This window comes from Alligator sinensis, unplaced genomic scaffold, assembly GCF_000455745.1.
Source record: "Alligator sinensis unplaced genomic scaffold, ASM45574v1 scaffold344_1, whole genome shotgun sequence".
NCBI classification, from domain to species: domain Eukaryota; kingdom Metazoa; phylum Chordata; order Crocodylia; family Alligatoridae; genus Alligator; species Alligator sinensis.
Genome location: NW_005842427.1, coordinates 767,020 through 783,627, shown reverse-complemented (window position 1 = coordinate 783,627; position 16,608 = coordinate 767,020). Strand labels below are relative to the sequence as shown.

At 49.3% G+C, this 16,608-nt stretch overlaps 1 protein-coding gene across 1 annotated transcript in view; it reads left to right on the top strand.

The window, feature by feature from the left end:
• Positions 1–3,714: 3,714 nt before the first annotated feature.
• The window catches only part of CASQ2 (calsequestrin 2), a 45,119-nt gene continuing 32,225 nt past the window's right edge, over positions 3,715–16,608 (top strand). Inside the window, exon 1 of the mRNA XM_006030168.3 lies at positions 3,715–4,207. Coding sequence (XP_006030230.1) covers positions 3,974–4,207 — 234 coding nt within the window. The 5' untranslated portion in view covers positions 3,715–3,973. The remainder of the gene's footprint in view (positions 4,208–16,608) is intronic.

The following is a 16,608-nucleotide window of genomic DNA, read 5'->3' as shown; positions in this document are numbered from 1 at the left end:
ATTTTGTTACAAATATTTCCAAAAGTCTTGGCTGATGTGGCTGATAAATGCCACATGCATGCATGCATGCATGTAGCCGCAGCATACACGCAGCCAGCCCGGTAGCTTGGAGAGCATTGTCTGGCTGGTGAGTCTGTTGTGGGAGGGAAGGGGCAGACAGAGGCCCCCCACTGAGGAAGAAGAGGGGCAGGGACTGGGGCAGGAGCTGCCCAGCCAGGGCAGGGCACAGGACGGAGCCACAAGCAGCTCATCTGGGGGGCGGGGGGCTCCCACTGCTGCGTACACACCCAGGCAAGCATTGTGGGGGGGACATGTGCCCCCAGGATCTGTGCACGGGGCAAGGGCGGGCTGTCACTGTGGGCTTGCCCTGGGCACCAACCTTCCTTGCTATGGCACTGATATTAGGAAAGCTGATAGATAGATAGATAGATAGATACTGATTCCATGGCTAATAGAGCAGCTGCTTTTGCTGGGACTAAGATTATCGTTAAAAAATGTAAAAGAGGAGGGGAAATTGAGAATTGGGTTTCATCTATTATTAGGCCACTCACAAAGTTATTCAGACTGGAGAGAAACCACTTAAAAATAGCTTGTGAAATAGAAAAAGTGAAGCAGTCCCTCAAGAGCTACGATCTGCAGAGATAAAAGGAGAGCAACATTTGGGAAACAGCTTTTGAAAAGTCCCAGCCCACAAATTCGAGTGTTTCATTTCACAGGCATTTGGCTGCATGCTCTGAAACACACAGAGTTACCGTCCAGGCTTCAGCCAGCATCTTGTGCAGTTCTAGGTTCTAAAGAGCCCACAACCATAATGCTACTTCTGCAGATTAAGCCTCCAGTGCTTAATCAGCCCACTCTACCAGCACACTCATCAGTGAGGACACCAGTCTTGCAGGTGTTTCTAAAAAGGCCAGGTTTCTACCTCAGTGAGATTCTGGAGGGAGTTTATTTCAAAGGTATAGGCCTGCCACAAAGACCACCTTGTACCCAGCTCTCTCAGGCTCCAGCTTTAGGACATCGAGTTGCAGGCCAATGTCATTTACATGGGAGGCAGGAAGTGATGGAAATGCTGAGGAGCTGGGACAGATCTAGGATTTGGTAAAGGAGGTGATGCACATCACTCCTCTGATCATGGTAGGAGTTGGGAGTGAGGCATGATTGGAGCTCCTGGGCCAGCAGGGGATGTAGTGGGGGTGGGGCACGGAGCAGGTATAGGAAGGGGAGACCTGTCCCCCTCCACCACTGTGCCTGGCCAACTCCAGTTTTCCCATAGCTGCTTCCTGCAGTCCAGCTGGAGTGGGCCAGGAGCAGCTCTGGGGCTCCCCCCATGCCTGCATCAGCCTAGGACCGAGATGGCAGTGTGAGGGTGGGTTTCCTCTTCCAACACCTGTTCCCAGCCAGCAGGGACACCTAAGGGAGCAGGTGCAGAAAGAGAAAACCCACCCACAGCTGTGCTGTCCCATGTCAAGTCAGACTTCCCACACAGCTGCAGCCCACAGTTGAGTGGGGCAGGAGGGTCAGCAATGACAAGTGCAGCAGTAGGTAGGTCTCCCCTCCCTGTACTTGCTCCCTGCCCAGCCCCACAGTGTCCCCTGCTGCCCTGGGGACTTCAGCTGTAGGGAGAGGCTGCACAGGGTGATGGGCTTGGCCAGAGACAGTGGCAGTGGAAGTGAGGTGTGACCACACAGCTGCACTCCCCTAAACCCACCCCTGCTGAGGAGGCGCTACAATAACACAGGCCTCAGTCTTTGAGGTTTTTGCACTTGGACCTTGAATTTCAGTCACCAGGCAGTACAATGAGCAGAAACCAGGTATGCTGTGTTGTCACTGCCCTGCCTCATTCAGAAGGCGGGCAGGTAACTTTCCCACATAGACTCATGCGCACACTGCTGCAATAGCCCAATCAAGAGGGGTGAGGCAAGACTGGCATCTGCCAGGAAGTGTCATACGGCCATTGTGCCTTTGTCCATATGGCAAAGAACGCTGTTCTGCTGGCTGATGCAGACTGCAGACATGTTTCTATGGCTACCCTCCCAACCCTGGGCCTGCTGCCATGTAGACACCTACCTCAGGAGAGGCCCTGAGTGACTCAGAGCAGAGCTGAGCCACTCTTGGTCTCTTCTGAGACAGTGTGCTCTGGATTTCTCTGAGACATCAGCTTGGCCTTTCTGTGCATCTCTGGTACATGTAGTGGGAACAAGTGGGTGGTGGGATATTCTGTGGCTCCATGACCTGCAGGTGGCAGGTCCCTCCAGTGTTGATGAGGCACATGCCCTCAGCTGAACTGAATTTTCCAGGTCCTCAGAATGCTTCCTCCTGAAGATCAGCTTCACCCCCATCTTGGCAGGGCTGAGCTGCAGCTAGCTGGCTTTCTTCCAGGCCCCACTTCCTGCCAGACATGGGGTAAGGTTGGCAACAGTAACATCTGGATCAGAGGGAGACACAAAGGAGGTGACATTGACAGTGTTGGAGACACTGCAACTCACCTACTCCTGTGCTCTCAGCAGCTTCATGTAGATGAAAGAGGAAAGAGGTACACCTAGGACCCCTTACTTGAGAGATCCTAGGGAGGAGCTGTCAGCCAGGACTACCTTCTGGTGAGAAAGAGGAACTCATGGGGACAAATTTTATGAACTAGCCACCCCACCTCTGGAGGTCACACTATAGTCAATGCCCCATAAGCAACAGGGCAGAAGTTGCTCTGAGGGGGAACAGGATCAGGAGAGACACCTGGCCTCTGTCCATTGTCCTGAGGGAAGTGTTAACCCTACGCACAAAGCTCCCGTCCGACACACACGTAGGCATGTGTACCCACCATTGAATCCTTTGCTATTTTAATGCTTCAATCAGTTCACAGTGAAGTGTGGGGGTTGATAAATGCTAGCTCCTCTGTAAGGTAAGTTTCTGCACACTTCCAGATCACAGGGATATTGAGGCATGAAGGACCCAACTCCACTGACAGTCCAATTCCTTGCAGTGAGGAGAAGAAACTGAATGGGTAGGGTGCATGACCCACTGAACCAAACTGATCACCCTTGCTTAACATCCCAGAAGGAGGTGAGGACCCCAAAGGTCTTCACTGTTCTTGCTCCCTGAGGGTGGAGGGATGTGGCATACTTCCTGATGGAGTGACCTGATGGAGAGGGAGGTGAAGCACTGGAATGGGTTACCTAGAGAGGTGGTGGAAGCTCCATCCTTGGAGGTTTTTGAGGTTCAGCTCGACAAAGCCCTGACTGGAATGATATAGTTGGGATGGTCCTGCTTTGAGCAGAGGGTTGGACTAAATGGATTGGACCCTCCTGAGGTCCCCTTCCAATCCTCATTTTATATGATTCTATGATTTTATGACTCATTCTTAGACATTTCATCACAATTCTGCTGCAGTATTGATCAGCTTGTTCAGTTCTTTCCAGAATCCAAACATTCCAATATCTAGGCATGAATCCATGGTATTTAGAAGGAAAAGTATCTTTAGTGCCCCAGTAACTATTTTAAAAAGTCCTACTAGGACACATTGTACTTCGATTCCTATATAACTGAACATCTTTCCTTGGTAAAATCTGCCTGCTTGTGTTCTCAATAGCAACATCCTCCCATTCTCTCTCTCTTGCTCACTCACTCCCTCTCTCTCTTTCTCTCAGAGGATGCAGAGTGCCAGCAAGTCCCTCAATGGTGTCATATCTGTCCTTTTTATTCATTGCAGGGTTTATTTTTAGCCTGAAACAACTGCTTCCTAAAAATGGAGTTCCTAATGACACAGAAGCCAGGCAGAGCTATGTAAGGTATCCAGGGGCTTGGCCTCACAGCTTCTCCTGTCTGTCTCTTTGTCTTGAGCCCAGGATTGCAAAGTTTGCTGCTTCCCACTTGGCCTTGAAGAGCTGGACTGGTCATTCGGAAGGCAGAGGAAACATAAGCTCCATTCGTTGTCTCTCTCCCCAGATAAACAAGAAAAGGTTGGACACCCATTGCCCCAATGAAGGTGGCTTTCTGGCTTGTGGCAGGTTTGTACCTGCTTTTCTGCTGCAAGGCAGAAGAAGGACTGAATTTCCCCACCTACGATGGGAAGGATCGGGTGATTGACCTGAACGAGAAGAACTATAAGCAGGCACTGAAGAAGTATGACATGCTCTGCCTGCTCTTCCATGAGCCCACGGGTTCTGATAAAGTCTCCCAGAAGCAGTTCCAGATGACAGAGATGGTTCTGGAGGTAAGTGCTAGTGCACATATGTCTGTGTTGGGCTGTATCCCTGTTTGAGCTGGGGTCTACAACTGCAGGGCAGTTTGCAGATACTTGGAAAGAGACCTTGGGAAAGTCAGATGGGACAGGGACCAAGAGGCTAGGATGCTGGTCTGGATATAGGTGGAACCTCTGGGACTGGAAAGCTTAAGAGACTAGGCTTTCCAGCACTACCCTCTCAGGAAACATCCCTGCTAGGTTGTGTGTCAGGATTTCTGCACCCAGCCAAAACCAAGAAACCCTGCAAAACCCAATAATGGGCTGCACACTAGATCACTCTCTTCCAAATCTCTGGAAGACTGGAGGTTGCAGGCTGAATTCAGAGCAAATGTCTGGATTGCTTATTTTACATAAGCAGTTTCACTTGTACGCTGATTTGAACCCAATGCTCTACCTGACAAAGAATCATCTGCAGAGGAGCCCTTAGTAAACAGTGCCACAAAAACATTATTTGCATCTTATTCTTAAAAGCCCCCTGTCCATGCTGGCACAGAAACTGTCCTGTATTTCTGACACTGTTGCCTGCTGGGAGTTCCTCTGTAGCTGCTCGTTAGTGACCTCAATATAACTGTTCCTTTCTGAGCTGGAAAACATACAATTAATCATTCAGGGAGAGGAAAGACCTAAGTAACTGATCCTCAGTAAAGTGGAATGAGGTAAGAATTACCTGATGAACTTGTAGCACAAAATGCTACCTGTAATATCCTGGATTATGCTGCGGTGTTTGGATTTGGGAAGAAAGGAGGCTTTAGGTATTTATGTTTCTCCTTGGACTCAGGGCCTTGTTACATGGTAATGTTGCACAGCTCCTGGAGCTCTTAACCCCTGGATTGTCCACATGTTAACACCTTTAAGGGGCTTAAAAAACCTGTTATGCAGCAAAAATTTATGCCACTCCAGGGCAGGATTATTTCTTGATCTGCATAGCCCCATTTCTGTTCCATTAAGGTGCAGCCACTGGCTGCAAATGTGCCTCCCAAATTGAGGGTGACTGCAAGTTAGCACTAAACTGATCAACATTTGTGTGGCTTACAGTGTGGCATGTAACAAGGCCCTTAGAAATGCTGTCCAATAACTGAATGTCTCTGTTTGGAGAAATGAAGGATTAAAGGGACAGTGACACTTTATCTTTCAGGTGTGGGGTTAAATATGCTTCATCATAAGAAACTAGCAACTGGAAGTTTGAAGGTTAACCCATCCCAAGCACATACTGACTCAGGTCCAAAAATCTCCAAGTTGACTCACTCAATTTAACATTGAAGATGACTGGAACGCTAAGGAGATTTTATTTGCATAATGATAATGATAATAATAATAATGATAATAATAATGATGATGATGATGACGATGGTTTGCCCAGGCAAACAAGGGAATAGAATTTTGCAAAGCTAGGTTAGTTGCAGTGCCACAGAGCTCCTGATCTCTGGGTGAAATGTTTGTCATTGATACTACCAAGACACTGCTATTTAAAAAGGTGGTTATTTGGTGCTACATAAATGGCAATTGATTCCTAAACATGTGTTTATGGAAGCTTGACAGATGACGGTATCTTTTATGTTTTCTGGGCAATGTTCCTCATGAAGTTTGTGTCCACATAACAATGTCACCTATTAAACATGCAATAGCTATCTTGTTAAATGTGCTTGGAAATATTCATTTTTCAGGACAGATCCAGGGCTTAGAGCAGGAGTAGCCCTAGTTTAGAATTGAGGAGATCTATGGGTGCTGCTTGCTGCTCTTCCACAAACTTCCCATGTCACCTGGGCAACTCAATGAGGCCTAGGTCAACAAGATTACTTGGGTCCCTGGCCCCAAGCCTCAAGACCTCACCCAACTATCCCTAAAAGCCCCTAGAGCCCACAGACCTCTCAGTTTTCAGTTTTAAAGTGCAGCTGGGCATGCCCAGAAGTGTTTCAGGTTTGACAGGCCTGAGCAGCTCAGCTCCCAGCCTGGTCAGGATTCCCAAACAGGCCATACCTCTGCCTGAGCTATTAGTAGGTCTTGGTCTCCTATGCAAAGAACTACCAAAGGACAACAGGCTTAAAATACTGTACACTCCCAAAAGGGGCTGAGGGAGCAGAGAGGTAGGTTGATGAGGTTCATTCCAGGTCTAGAGCACATCACACCTACACCTCTCTCTGGTAATCTAAGGTGTGAGGCCAAGGGCTGAATGAGACAGGAAGACTCAGTCATCTGTTCACTCCTGCAGATGATTTCTGCAAAACATATTGATGAAGCAGTGGATGTTGCTAGTGCCGGGGCAGGGGCGTTGGGGACTGAGGAGAAAGGAGTTAGTGACTGGTCTGGACTGGAGGGCATTTCACCTCTTCCCGGCAACTTCTTTGCTGCCTGTTCACAGCACGTAATAACACTGCCCAGGAGCTGAGGCATTTGCTCCTAGAATCCATAGGTGGATGGGGGTGATACAGTAGGATAGGCTGCATCAGTTGCTGAGCCAGAGAAACACTGGTGGCCCCAATGAAATTTAAGCACATGCATAAGTGTCTTGCTGAGCTGTCAGCAGGGTGAACACAATGCACAGCAAGGCATTTCCAAAGCAGCCACTGTGCAGCAGTGTCATGGGCACAGTCTGCCCATGGGTGTCCATGCTGATGCAGGCCTTCTCAAGCAGAGGAGATAACCAGCTTAGTGAGGGAGCATCAGACATATCACTGCACAAGTGCAGGTAGCTACCTGAGTGTTACAGAGCCTAGAGTAAGCAAACAAGTTTGTCCGAGGCCCCTCTGTGTTGCTGTTGATATGCAAGGGCCCAACAGATGGCAGTCCTCTCAGAGGGTCCACGCACCTACTGCCAGCCTGCTGAGATACTCTGGACCTGGGCATGGCCACAGCCCACATACTCCAACAGATGCCACCATAACCGACAGCCATGGCAGGTTGGGATTTGTTAGGCCTCTAAGTCCCTCAACAGAGTCCCCCTCTGAAGTCCTGCCCTGTGGTCAGGGGTTTCCTACTCAGGCTTTGGTCATGCAAAACCTGCCTCTGGGTGACCTTACTGCTCGTAAGGGGGTAAGCTCTTGTTCTTTGGCAGCAGCTAACTTCTCCTCAGTGCAGGCAGGCAGCCGGTTCTCTGTCAGAGGTGATAAAGCTGCAGCATTTCCTGGCATCTGCCCATCAGCTGCTGCCTGGCTAGGAGGGGGCCCTGGTTCCAGTTCCTTCAACCCTCCTCCTGCCCATCGCAGAGAAGCCAGGATTGGCACTGCTCTCTCTGCCGGCAGCTGCAGGGAGCATCCATTTAGCTCCATCTTGTAGGTTACTGCTGGGCAGGTGCCCTCTCAATCTTTTGTGCTGTCAAGGATGCTTGGCAACTGATACCCATATGGAGTGGAACAGTGCTGCAAAATGGCAGCACCTCAGAGTGGTCACTGAGCAGCCTCTGGTTGCCTGTTGGTGGTTTCCAGTTCTTGGCTACATGATCCTTTTCTTCTGCCCTCTCTTGCTGCCTAAGGCCTGCTGCTATAGTAAGCTATCAGCCATAGTTATTACTTGTATAGCACTGGGGGAACCATATGACCCAGTTTGGCCAGGTCAGTCCCAGATTTCAAAGGCTGGTCCCAGACGGCTGGGGAAAATTAAAATGAGAATCCCAGGCGTGGGGCACAATCCAGCAGGGAGGTGGAAAGGCATGGTGCACCAGGCAGCTCCACCTCCCCTACAGACTATTCCTGCATTTCTGACGGCCAGCCTTTTCCACAGCCTGCAGCAGCGCCTCTGACTTGGTGGGGAGTAAGGGGACAGTATCCTTACTGTCCCAGATTTCTTTAATGGCCACTCTATATAGCGCCCACAGTGTGACACAATAACAGCTTCCACCTTAGCTGACACCAGGGTATGAAGCAAGGACCCTCAGAGCTTAAAGCATGAGACAGCATAGATTAAGCTAAAGAGTTAGACTGTAAGAGACTGCTGACCTCTCTGGACTGGGCACAAAAAGAGAAGACCATGCACACACATGGATGGACACACACAGACCAGTGCTTCTTTGTTATCCCCTGTTCATTTTCTCCTGTCTCACGCCATCAGTTCCCAGACCTTTCTTCATTGCAGCTGCCTCCTCCTCTCTCCAAGCTCGGCAGCAAGCATTGCAAATTAAATTATTTCTCCTTTCAGTGTGCCGGCACTCATCTCAAGGAATAATGTAACACCAGTAATGATCAGAGGGATTAGGGGCTTTGCCTCTGAAATGGGAGGCTTTAGCAAAGAGCTTGGGTTATCTCACACTGGTGGGGCAGCCTGCAACCCAGCAGGTCCTTCATTCTTGTTCCCTTCATTAAAGTCTCTTGGCTGTGCTCCCCCTCCATTGTCCCTTAGTCCCACCTGTATGTGCAAGTACCTTAATAAAGAAGCTGAGCTAGCCTGACCATTTTTAGCTCTGCAGCAGCAGCAGTCACAGGCTGACATTTCATGGCTTGCTGCCCCACCTAAAACCAGTCTCATTTAATGTAAGAGAAGAGGTGCATTATGCTTCCTATTTCAGATCAGGTCTGGTGTTTGGCATTCTGCCTCTGGCAGTGGTCAGCCTCAGCTGCTTCAGAACAAGGCGAAACCCCATAATATACTTGGCTGGTTCTGAAATACACTCCATGAAAGGAAATTCCTCCTAACCACCTGGAGGAGATCTGCTCATAAGATCAAATAACCTCTCCCTGGTGCCCAAGAACCACAACTATTATTAGAGAGGCGAAGGTAGGCAAGAGATCCAAGCCCCAGATTAAGACTAAAGTGGGGAAAGGGTCAAGGTATAGGTTCACGGCTTATTTGTGAGAAAAGGTTTGTGCTTTGGTTAGATGGTGCTGAAATCTGATAACCTATGAGCAGGGGGGAGACTGTTGAGAAAGATTGGTAGTTCCACAAATAGTCTGGGGTCTCTAAGATACCACAACTGCAAGGGAATAGGGAACAAATGTGACCCCAGTGCCTAAAGAACTCTGCTCTCTACAGAATTTCAAGCATTCAGCTGGTCACTGGCTTCATCCCAAGACCAACTGCTCTGCAGGCATCACCTAGAGACACAACAGAGCCCTGAGGGAGAAAAGCTTGTGCCAGTATGCCGACACTGTGCAAAGCAAGGGCTGCTCTGAGGTCTAGGTGTTATTACATGCCTTTCATGAGATACCTGGACAGCAGGAAACCATCCAGGGGATGCCACTGCTCCAAGCCCATCACCCTTAGCCAGTGCAGGATTGGTGACTATGGAAGCTTATGCCTCTGACCCAGTCAGTCTCTAAGGTGCCGCCCTGCCCTACTTTCTGGCTCTCTTCCACAATGTTTGTCTAGTTTCTTTGGAGTCAGATCCAGGATTTCCACTCCTTCCCTAGCCAAACGAATCCACAGGCCATGTGATCTCATCCTTAGGAAACAGCACATCACCCTTCCCCAGTGCCTCAAGGGTCACAAAGGTGGCAGCAGATATTAATGAAGTAAGCCTCACGCCCTTCCATGGGTGCCATGAGTGCAGACAGCTGAATAACTGTTCTGATGCCACTTTGCGATCAATCTGATGCTGCCTGGGTACATCAGATGCAATTAATGAGAAGCAATAAACTCCAGAGTGCAATGCTGCCAAGCACGCCGTTTGACTGTGCATCTAGGAGCTCAGCACATTGAGCCGGGTTGGAGCAGCCCCAGCTGGCAGGGAACCCAAGAGGTCAGCCTGCCAGCCCAGGGCTTCTACCCCCAGCTCAACATGCTGGGATGGGCTGGCTGCATGAGGGTGCTTCAGTGCAGGGCTAGCTGGCAGGCAGCCCCCGCACTCAAGCACCTTCATGCATGCCCCAGCCAGCTGGGGCAGTGTCTACACATGCACTGCTGTGGAGTATTTTTACTTCACAGCACGATGGTACTTGTACGTACAAGTACCATTCTGCTGTGAAGTAAATTAGTTTCCTCCAGCCTAATAAGGGTGCAGTAAACACTGAGATGTTTACTAAGCAGCGAATTAGTCTGCTGCTCAGTAAATGTCTCATGTAGACCCATTCCATGTTACAGAGGAAACACCCCCTGTGCCCTCTGTCCCATGGCGACTTCATTTCTCTTCCTTCTGCATTCTTTCCCTCCACATAAAATAAAAATAATCACTAACAGAAGTGTATGGTTACTCTTCACATGTGAGAAAACATAGCATCTGAAAGGGCTAAGCTGACTGCTGTCTATAGAAACATTTGAGAGGGTGGCAGGCATAAATGACCTGGAGGGAGGACAACTATTTCAGCCAAAGGACAATGCTGGCATTAGAACAAGAGGGTATCAATTGGCCTTGAATAAATTTAGGTTGGACATGAGAAGAAGGTCCCTGACCGTCAGAGCAGCGAGAGTCTGATACAGTCTCCTAGGAGGAGCCAAGGGGACATAAAACCTGACCAGTGTCCTCTTTCTTGATTAAAAAAAGCCTATCTCCCCCTACAAATTCCCCTGTTACCTTCCCTGGCTGCTTGGCCTATATAGCCATAACTAGGTTCAGTTGTGATCAGAAGCCCGAGCAGCAATCGCCCCCATTTCACTCATCATATCACAGTGTTCCCTCTCACAGCCCCCACAAACTACCATCATACTGGCTTTCAGCACCAACCCCTTGGCACATGGGGGGCCTCCTTCTTTTCCAGGCAAAGGCTTCCTAAGGCAGTCTACTTTGTAAGCCCCACTGTTTCCAGGTTGAACTGGAGTCAGTGAGCAGGGAAATCCTCTCCAGCCTTGTGTTCTTACATGGATCATGGTTGGTCAATGAAAGGGGCTATACACTGGAGTTGTCTGTAGTGGAAAGGGACCAGGCTCAGTCAGCTAGGAGGTCCTGGCCAAGCCAAAATCCAGTGTCCCAAAGTATCCTTATCCTCATATTGCAGCCAAGGAGTCTGAGGTGCAGCTTGGAAGATACCTACCCATGGTCACACAGTGCCCAGAACCGCCCAGCACTCCATCCTGTGCTTTCTCCATAATCCCATCAGACTAGAGACAATATTTCCTCATATCCCTCTTGAAATTGTCTTGGCTTTACTTCATTTCACTCCTCCTGACTATATGCTCCTCATTACATAGCTGTCTCCCTCATGCTTTCTGGCACCCATGCCCCCTCTGAGACCTGAAGGCAGCTTCCATGTCCCTCACCCCTGTGTTGTACAGCAGAGCTCTGGCTATGATCAGCTGTCAATATATGATAAATTCTCTCTCTGGGAACTTTATCCTGCCCTGGCAAGAAGATGCAGCCAAGGAGCTAACAAGTTTCCAACACCTCTAATCCCACACAGAATTAGGTTTGTCCACATCTTTCCTTACAAGTCACTTCCTACAGCCCCTTGCACATTTCTTTTGCTTCTCTCTAAATTAAAAGGCTCATTTTTCTCTTGCATGTCTCAGTAATTTATTTCTTACACTCAGGGCACAGATGGCTTTGAGTATAAAAGAAGACAAGCCTCAATGGGGAAGCTCAGAGCCAGATCTAAAGTCCTCCAAATTCCCAGGGGTTTGAGACGCAGGGTTGGGCCTCAGGCCTATGCAGAGTACAAATGAAAAAGGCCAAATTTTGTACCTAGGAATGAGGGTGGGGCAGGAGGGGAAAGGAACAAGATGGTGCCACAGCCCTGACACCTGCTCAGTCCCAGCTCTGTGCAGAGAAGAGCGTGAGTTGCAGTCTTCTTGGGGACCATGCATTACTTCTATCTCCCACTTCATGCTGAGGAGCAGGAGCGGGGGCTGTGCTTTCTGAAACCAAGCATCTCCCTGAGCCACCGGCCTGACTCCATGTGGGCTCATGCCTTAATGATAGAGACAGGCCCTGAGTGTAAAAGCCGCTGCCCTTCTGGTTAAAGCCAAGCAGCAATGGCCTCAGCAGCACCACTGACTTCCCTCCCTCTGCGCCTTCTGAAATCAATCCTGGTGAATCAGGATTCATCCTGTCAGGTTGCTTGAGGGTCCTGAGGCAGGTGTGGTTCCAAGCCACCTAACAGGGGATGAGGTCAGCATAGACAAGCAATGTGCCCATCTGCTCCTGGAGGTTCAGCCCACGGTTTGCCCAGCTGAGTCAACAGGATCGCCTTCCCGGTGATGCTGACTAGCAGTGGTTAATGGAAATCCCAGGCAATCAAGCCACCACCCCCTGTAGACATCAGGAGGAGAAAGTGCCAGACATCCCACAACACCTTGCCAGCTCATGGATTGGAAACTTATGCCTTGGCTGATGGCTCACTAAAATTAGGGATGCCCAGCTCAGATAAAAATACAAGACTAAGTTAAACCTTTGGCAAGGTGTCCAAAGAGCACACTGAGTTTCCATTGGGCCAAGCTTTCTCCATTGTATGTAATTACTGCCCATGAGCTGTGTTCCTGGCTCATGAGCTGAGAAATCCACCTTCCACCACCAGAGAAGAGACTCTTCTGAAGTGACTTTCGTGTGTTCCATATTTCCAGGCCTGCCATTAGACTTGAGGGTACCATTACCCTAAGGGGGGAGACTCCAGGGTGAGTGGCCTCTGAGGTTGGAAAGGACACTGGTTAAGTTCCCTCTGGTCCCGCTGCCAGAGGGTGTGTTCTTTTGCCAGAGCCTCTCATCTGGGCTTCCCCACCTCTGCTCAGCCCTAGTGACAGTCGGAAGCATAACCAAGCAGCCAGATGTCTAAGGCAGCATGACACATGAGGCAGCGACTTGTGGTTGCCACCATGCTACCAGCACACGTGCATGGCTGTGCAGCAGCTGATAGCAGCTGATATTTTTCTGCACCCAACCCCTGAAGTCAATGCCCAGAGCAGCTGCTCCAGCTGTGATGCCCAAGTTACACTACTGACCCATACTACAAAAGCACCAGAGTGCCCCTAAGAGAATTATAGTGATGGGTGCAGCAGACAGGCATGGAAAAGAAGAAAGAGGGCTTCCAATAGGCTGCTTTCTTGTTCCAAAGACAGAGCAAACCCACTGTGGGGCAGAAATACAGGTAGCAAAACAGTCTGTCAGCCTACAAAGCTGCACTGTGACCCAAAGCATTCAGAGAAACAGCCAGGTCTTTGTCTGCTTCTGCAAGTAAAAGCTTCTAGCATTTGGGGATGGTTTTTTTAGGCTAATTAACAACCCAGGCCCTGGCCTTTAACATGTGCTTGAGCTTAGAGGAGCCACTAGGAAGGGCAAGGAAAGTTAAAGGAAGAATACAGTCATTTGGGAAGTCTCCCTCCATGTTTTTCTATCCCTCCTTCCCCTCCAGTCTTTAGCTCTTTCACTGCCTCCAGTTAGACCAAAAGGAAACTGTCCTTGCTAAGTAATGAGCTATTAATGCCAAACTCCCTCAGACACCCAAACATGTTGCCCCAACCCTCCCTGCTAGTGTCAAGGGCTGAATAAAGCCAGCTTCAGAGTTTGTGGGATCCGAGGCAAAAGCTACTCCATGAAGCTGAGGGGAAGTCAAGTGACAAAATGAAATGCCACCCTACACTGAAAAGGGACTGGCAACAAAACTGGCTTCCCATATGAGGATTTGTGTGAGCATTTGCATGTATATCAGGAATGGAGTTGTTGTCTGGTGAGGCTGGTCTGGGATGCAGACCTTGAGAACCACCTCCCCATGCTATTGCTAACAGAACACCTCTCTCCCTCTCCTCTGCCCAGTGAGGCTGGAAACAGCCCAAAAGCTTCCTACTGCAAAGTCTGAGACTAAGTAATCATGGAGGACTTAGCATGACACAGCTGGAAGGATCTGACAGGGAAATTTTTCTTTCCGCTGCTGGAGACAGGGATTTGTATCACTGTCCAGTACTGAGCAGCCCACAGGACTTGACACTTATGTAAGCAATTGCTTTGGGCTGATTCACTAACAGATCTCCAGGAACTTTGCTTCTCTTACTTGTGAGCTCTCAGCAGTTCCACAGGCCTCCATCTGATCATCCCTTTTATTCACCATCACTGTATGACATCTAGAGGAATTCAAGGGGGCACCATCAGCTCTGCTGCCCTCAGAGTGCCAGGAAAGCCTGTGTCTCTCTCCCGCTTCCAGGGCTAAAAGAGCTGTCTCCCAGCTATCCCAGTGCTGAGAAAATCAGGAATTGGCTCAAGCAAACCTCAGGGGAGATTGTGGTGACATCAGTAGGGAGGGATAATGATTTTGAAGCAGTGTCAGAAGCTAGGACTCCAGCCTTCACAGAGGGCATGTTCCCCCTAGGATCCAGACAGCATGCTGGGGTTGTACGGGCCCCCTAGACACACCTGGCTATTCTGACTACTTGGCATCTGGAACCACAGCATCTCAGAGCTAACAGGGACCTCACAGGACATCTCGTCCTACCCTCTGCACAAACTCAGGACATACCGTTCCTTACCCATCCCAGACAGACAGATCCAGCCTCTTCTTGAAATGAAGGTGATGGCACAACCTCCCTGGGCAGTTTGTCCCACTGTCCTACTGTTCTTCTAGTTAGAAAGTTTTGTTCTAAAAGTTAATGTAAACCTGCTTCATTGCCATTTAAACCCCATAACTGCACTTCATCACAGGGGCCATCCAAGATGCCCAGTTAAGCCCAATTCTTCCCTCTGCTTGGCTCCCATCCCTCTCACCATGCACCTGTTAACGCTAAATTACTCGCTGTTGATGCAGGCTCAATGACAAGGGCTCGGATGGACCCAAGCTTCAAGAGAACTGCATTTAAAAGAGTGGGGATATGCTTGGGATGGGGGGGGAGGGAGGGGGGGAGGGAAGCAGTGTTCTTGCATTACAGCTCCTTCCCTCCTGAGGTCCTGAGCCAAAAGGACTGTCGAGATTAGAAACGTTATCTGCATTCAAATCCCACTAGCATTACAGAATCAGAATATACTGTAAGCGGATACATAAATGCCAAATACTGTATTTGAGTAGGGGGCAGCCAGCCAAGCTACTCTGTTTCTGGCATTCTCTGTGCTCTGATATTTTGATGGCAACTCGAGTGCAGTGACAAGAACAAGGTCATACCTAGGTACCACATCAAGCTCCCCTGACCAGCTGGGGGCTGAGCAAAGATAGTCATGCTTGTTAGCTCCTGAGTGGCTGTCACTGGGAAGGCAGCACTCTCTTCAGATGGGCCCCCAACCACTTCTGCCACAATGGGAAGTCATGCTAGGAGAGATTCCCCAATGCTGGGCCCCAGGGTGTTGTGTATGGACACACACTGTACTACATGCTTAACATTATCCTATTAGCAAGGGTGTCCCAGCGAAGATGTCTGATTGCCTGCACAGCTCACTACTCAGGACTCTCACATACGCTCAGACCCCTTCATCCAATGCACACCCTCACCAGAACACCTCCACTCGTACCTATCCACTAGCAACACACCTCTATCCAAGTTCACATGTACATACACACGTGCACATACACGTACACTCTAATAGACCCAGTGCTAATGTATGTGAGCACATATGCACATGTATACACTTACATACACACTGATAAACCCACCTCCAGACACACAGCTCTCTAGACACACACCAATCTAATCTTACATGTATATACACCTCTGGCCATACTGTATCATTTTCTCCTTACATATCCAAACACACACGCACGCGCGCGCACACACACACACACACACACACACACAGTCAACTCCCCCACCCCAACACACATACACATTGTCCTACTGTTTCACATGCAGCTCTTCTCCTGTCTCCCACATTTCCTATGGACATGTATATATTCCTAAGTAGCTACTCAAACAGTCACCTGCCTGTTCTGTATCCCCTCAAAACCTCAGGCACATGAACCCAGGTGTTCACACACACCCACTTGTATTCACAACTGCATCTCTGTGATCTCCCACACCCATCTACAGCTGCTTACACTTCAAAACGTGACCACACATTCAAGAGTGGAAGCATATACACTGTGTGGGGGAACTTCAGGCATCAAGAGGCTTCAAAAATAATATCACAGCTCTAAGGCAGGCAATTTTCTGCCCAGCCACTTAGGTTGCCTCTTCTTGCCCCAGAAGTGTTAGCAATAGACTGAACTGCTACTAGTGATTGGTGAGGTCTCCACTTTGCATCCCCCCCAGAGAAAGAAAGAGTGAGAGAATTCTGTTATTAGTATTCATTATCTCCCTTAATCTCTTGTTATTTTCACCTCCGTCAGGGTTTGGGCAGGGGCTATTTATAGCGGGAAGTTAGCAGACTGAACTTCTGTGGGTGAAGAACTATTGTATGACATTCATGCCTGTTTAGAGACAGGGCGTGGAGGGCACAGAGTGTCTGCACCAGGATAGACCCCAGCATGGCTGTGCCTTGCTCCTAAACCCTGTCCTATTTTGTCTGCAGTATTTCTTCTTCCTTCATCTTGTGGCTTGTAGCCATATCCAGAAGCAGTGCCCACAGCATGCCCTAATAGGGACACTTCTTCTCCAGGGGC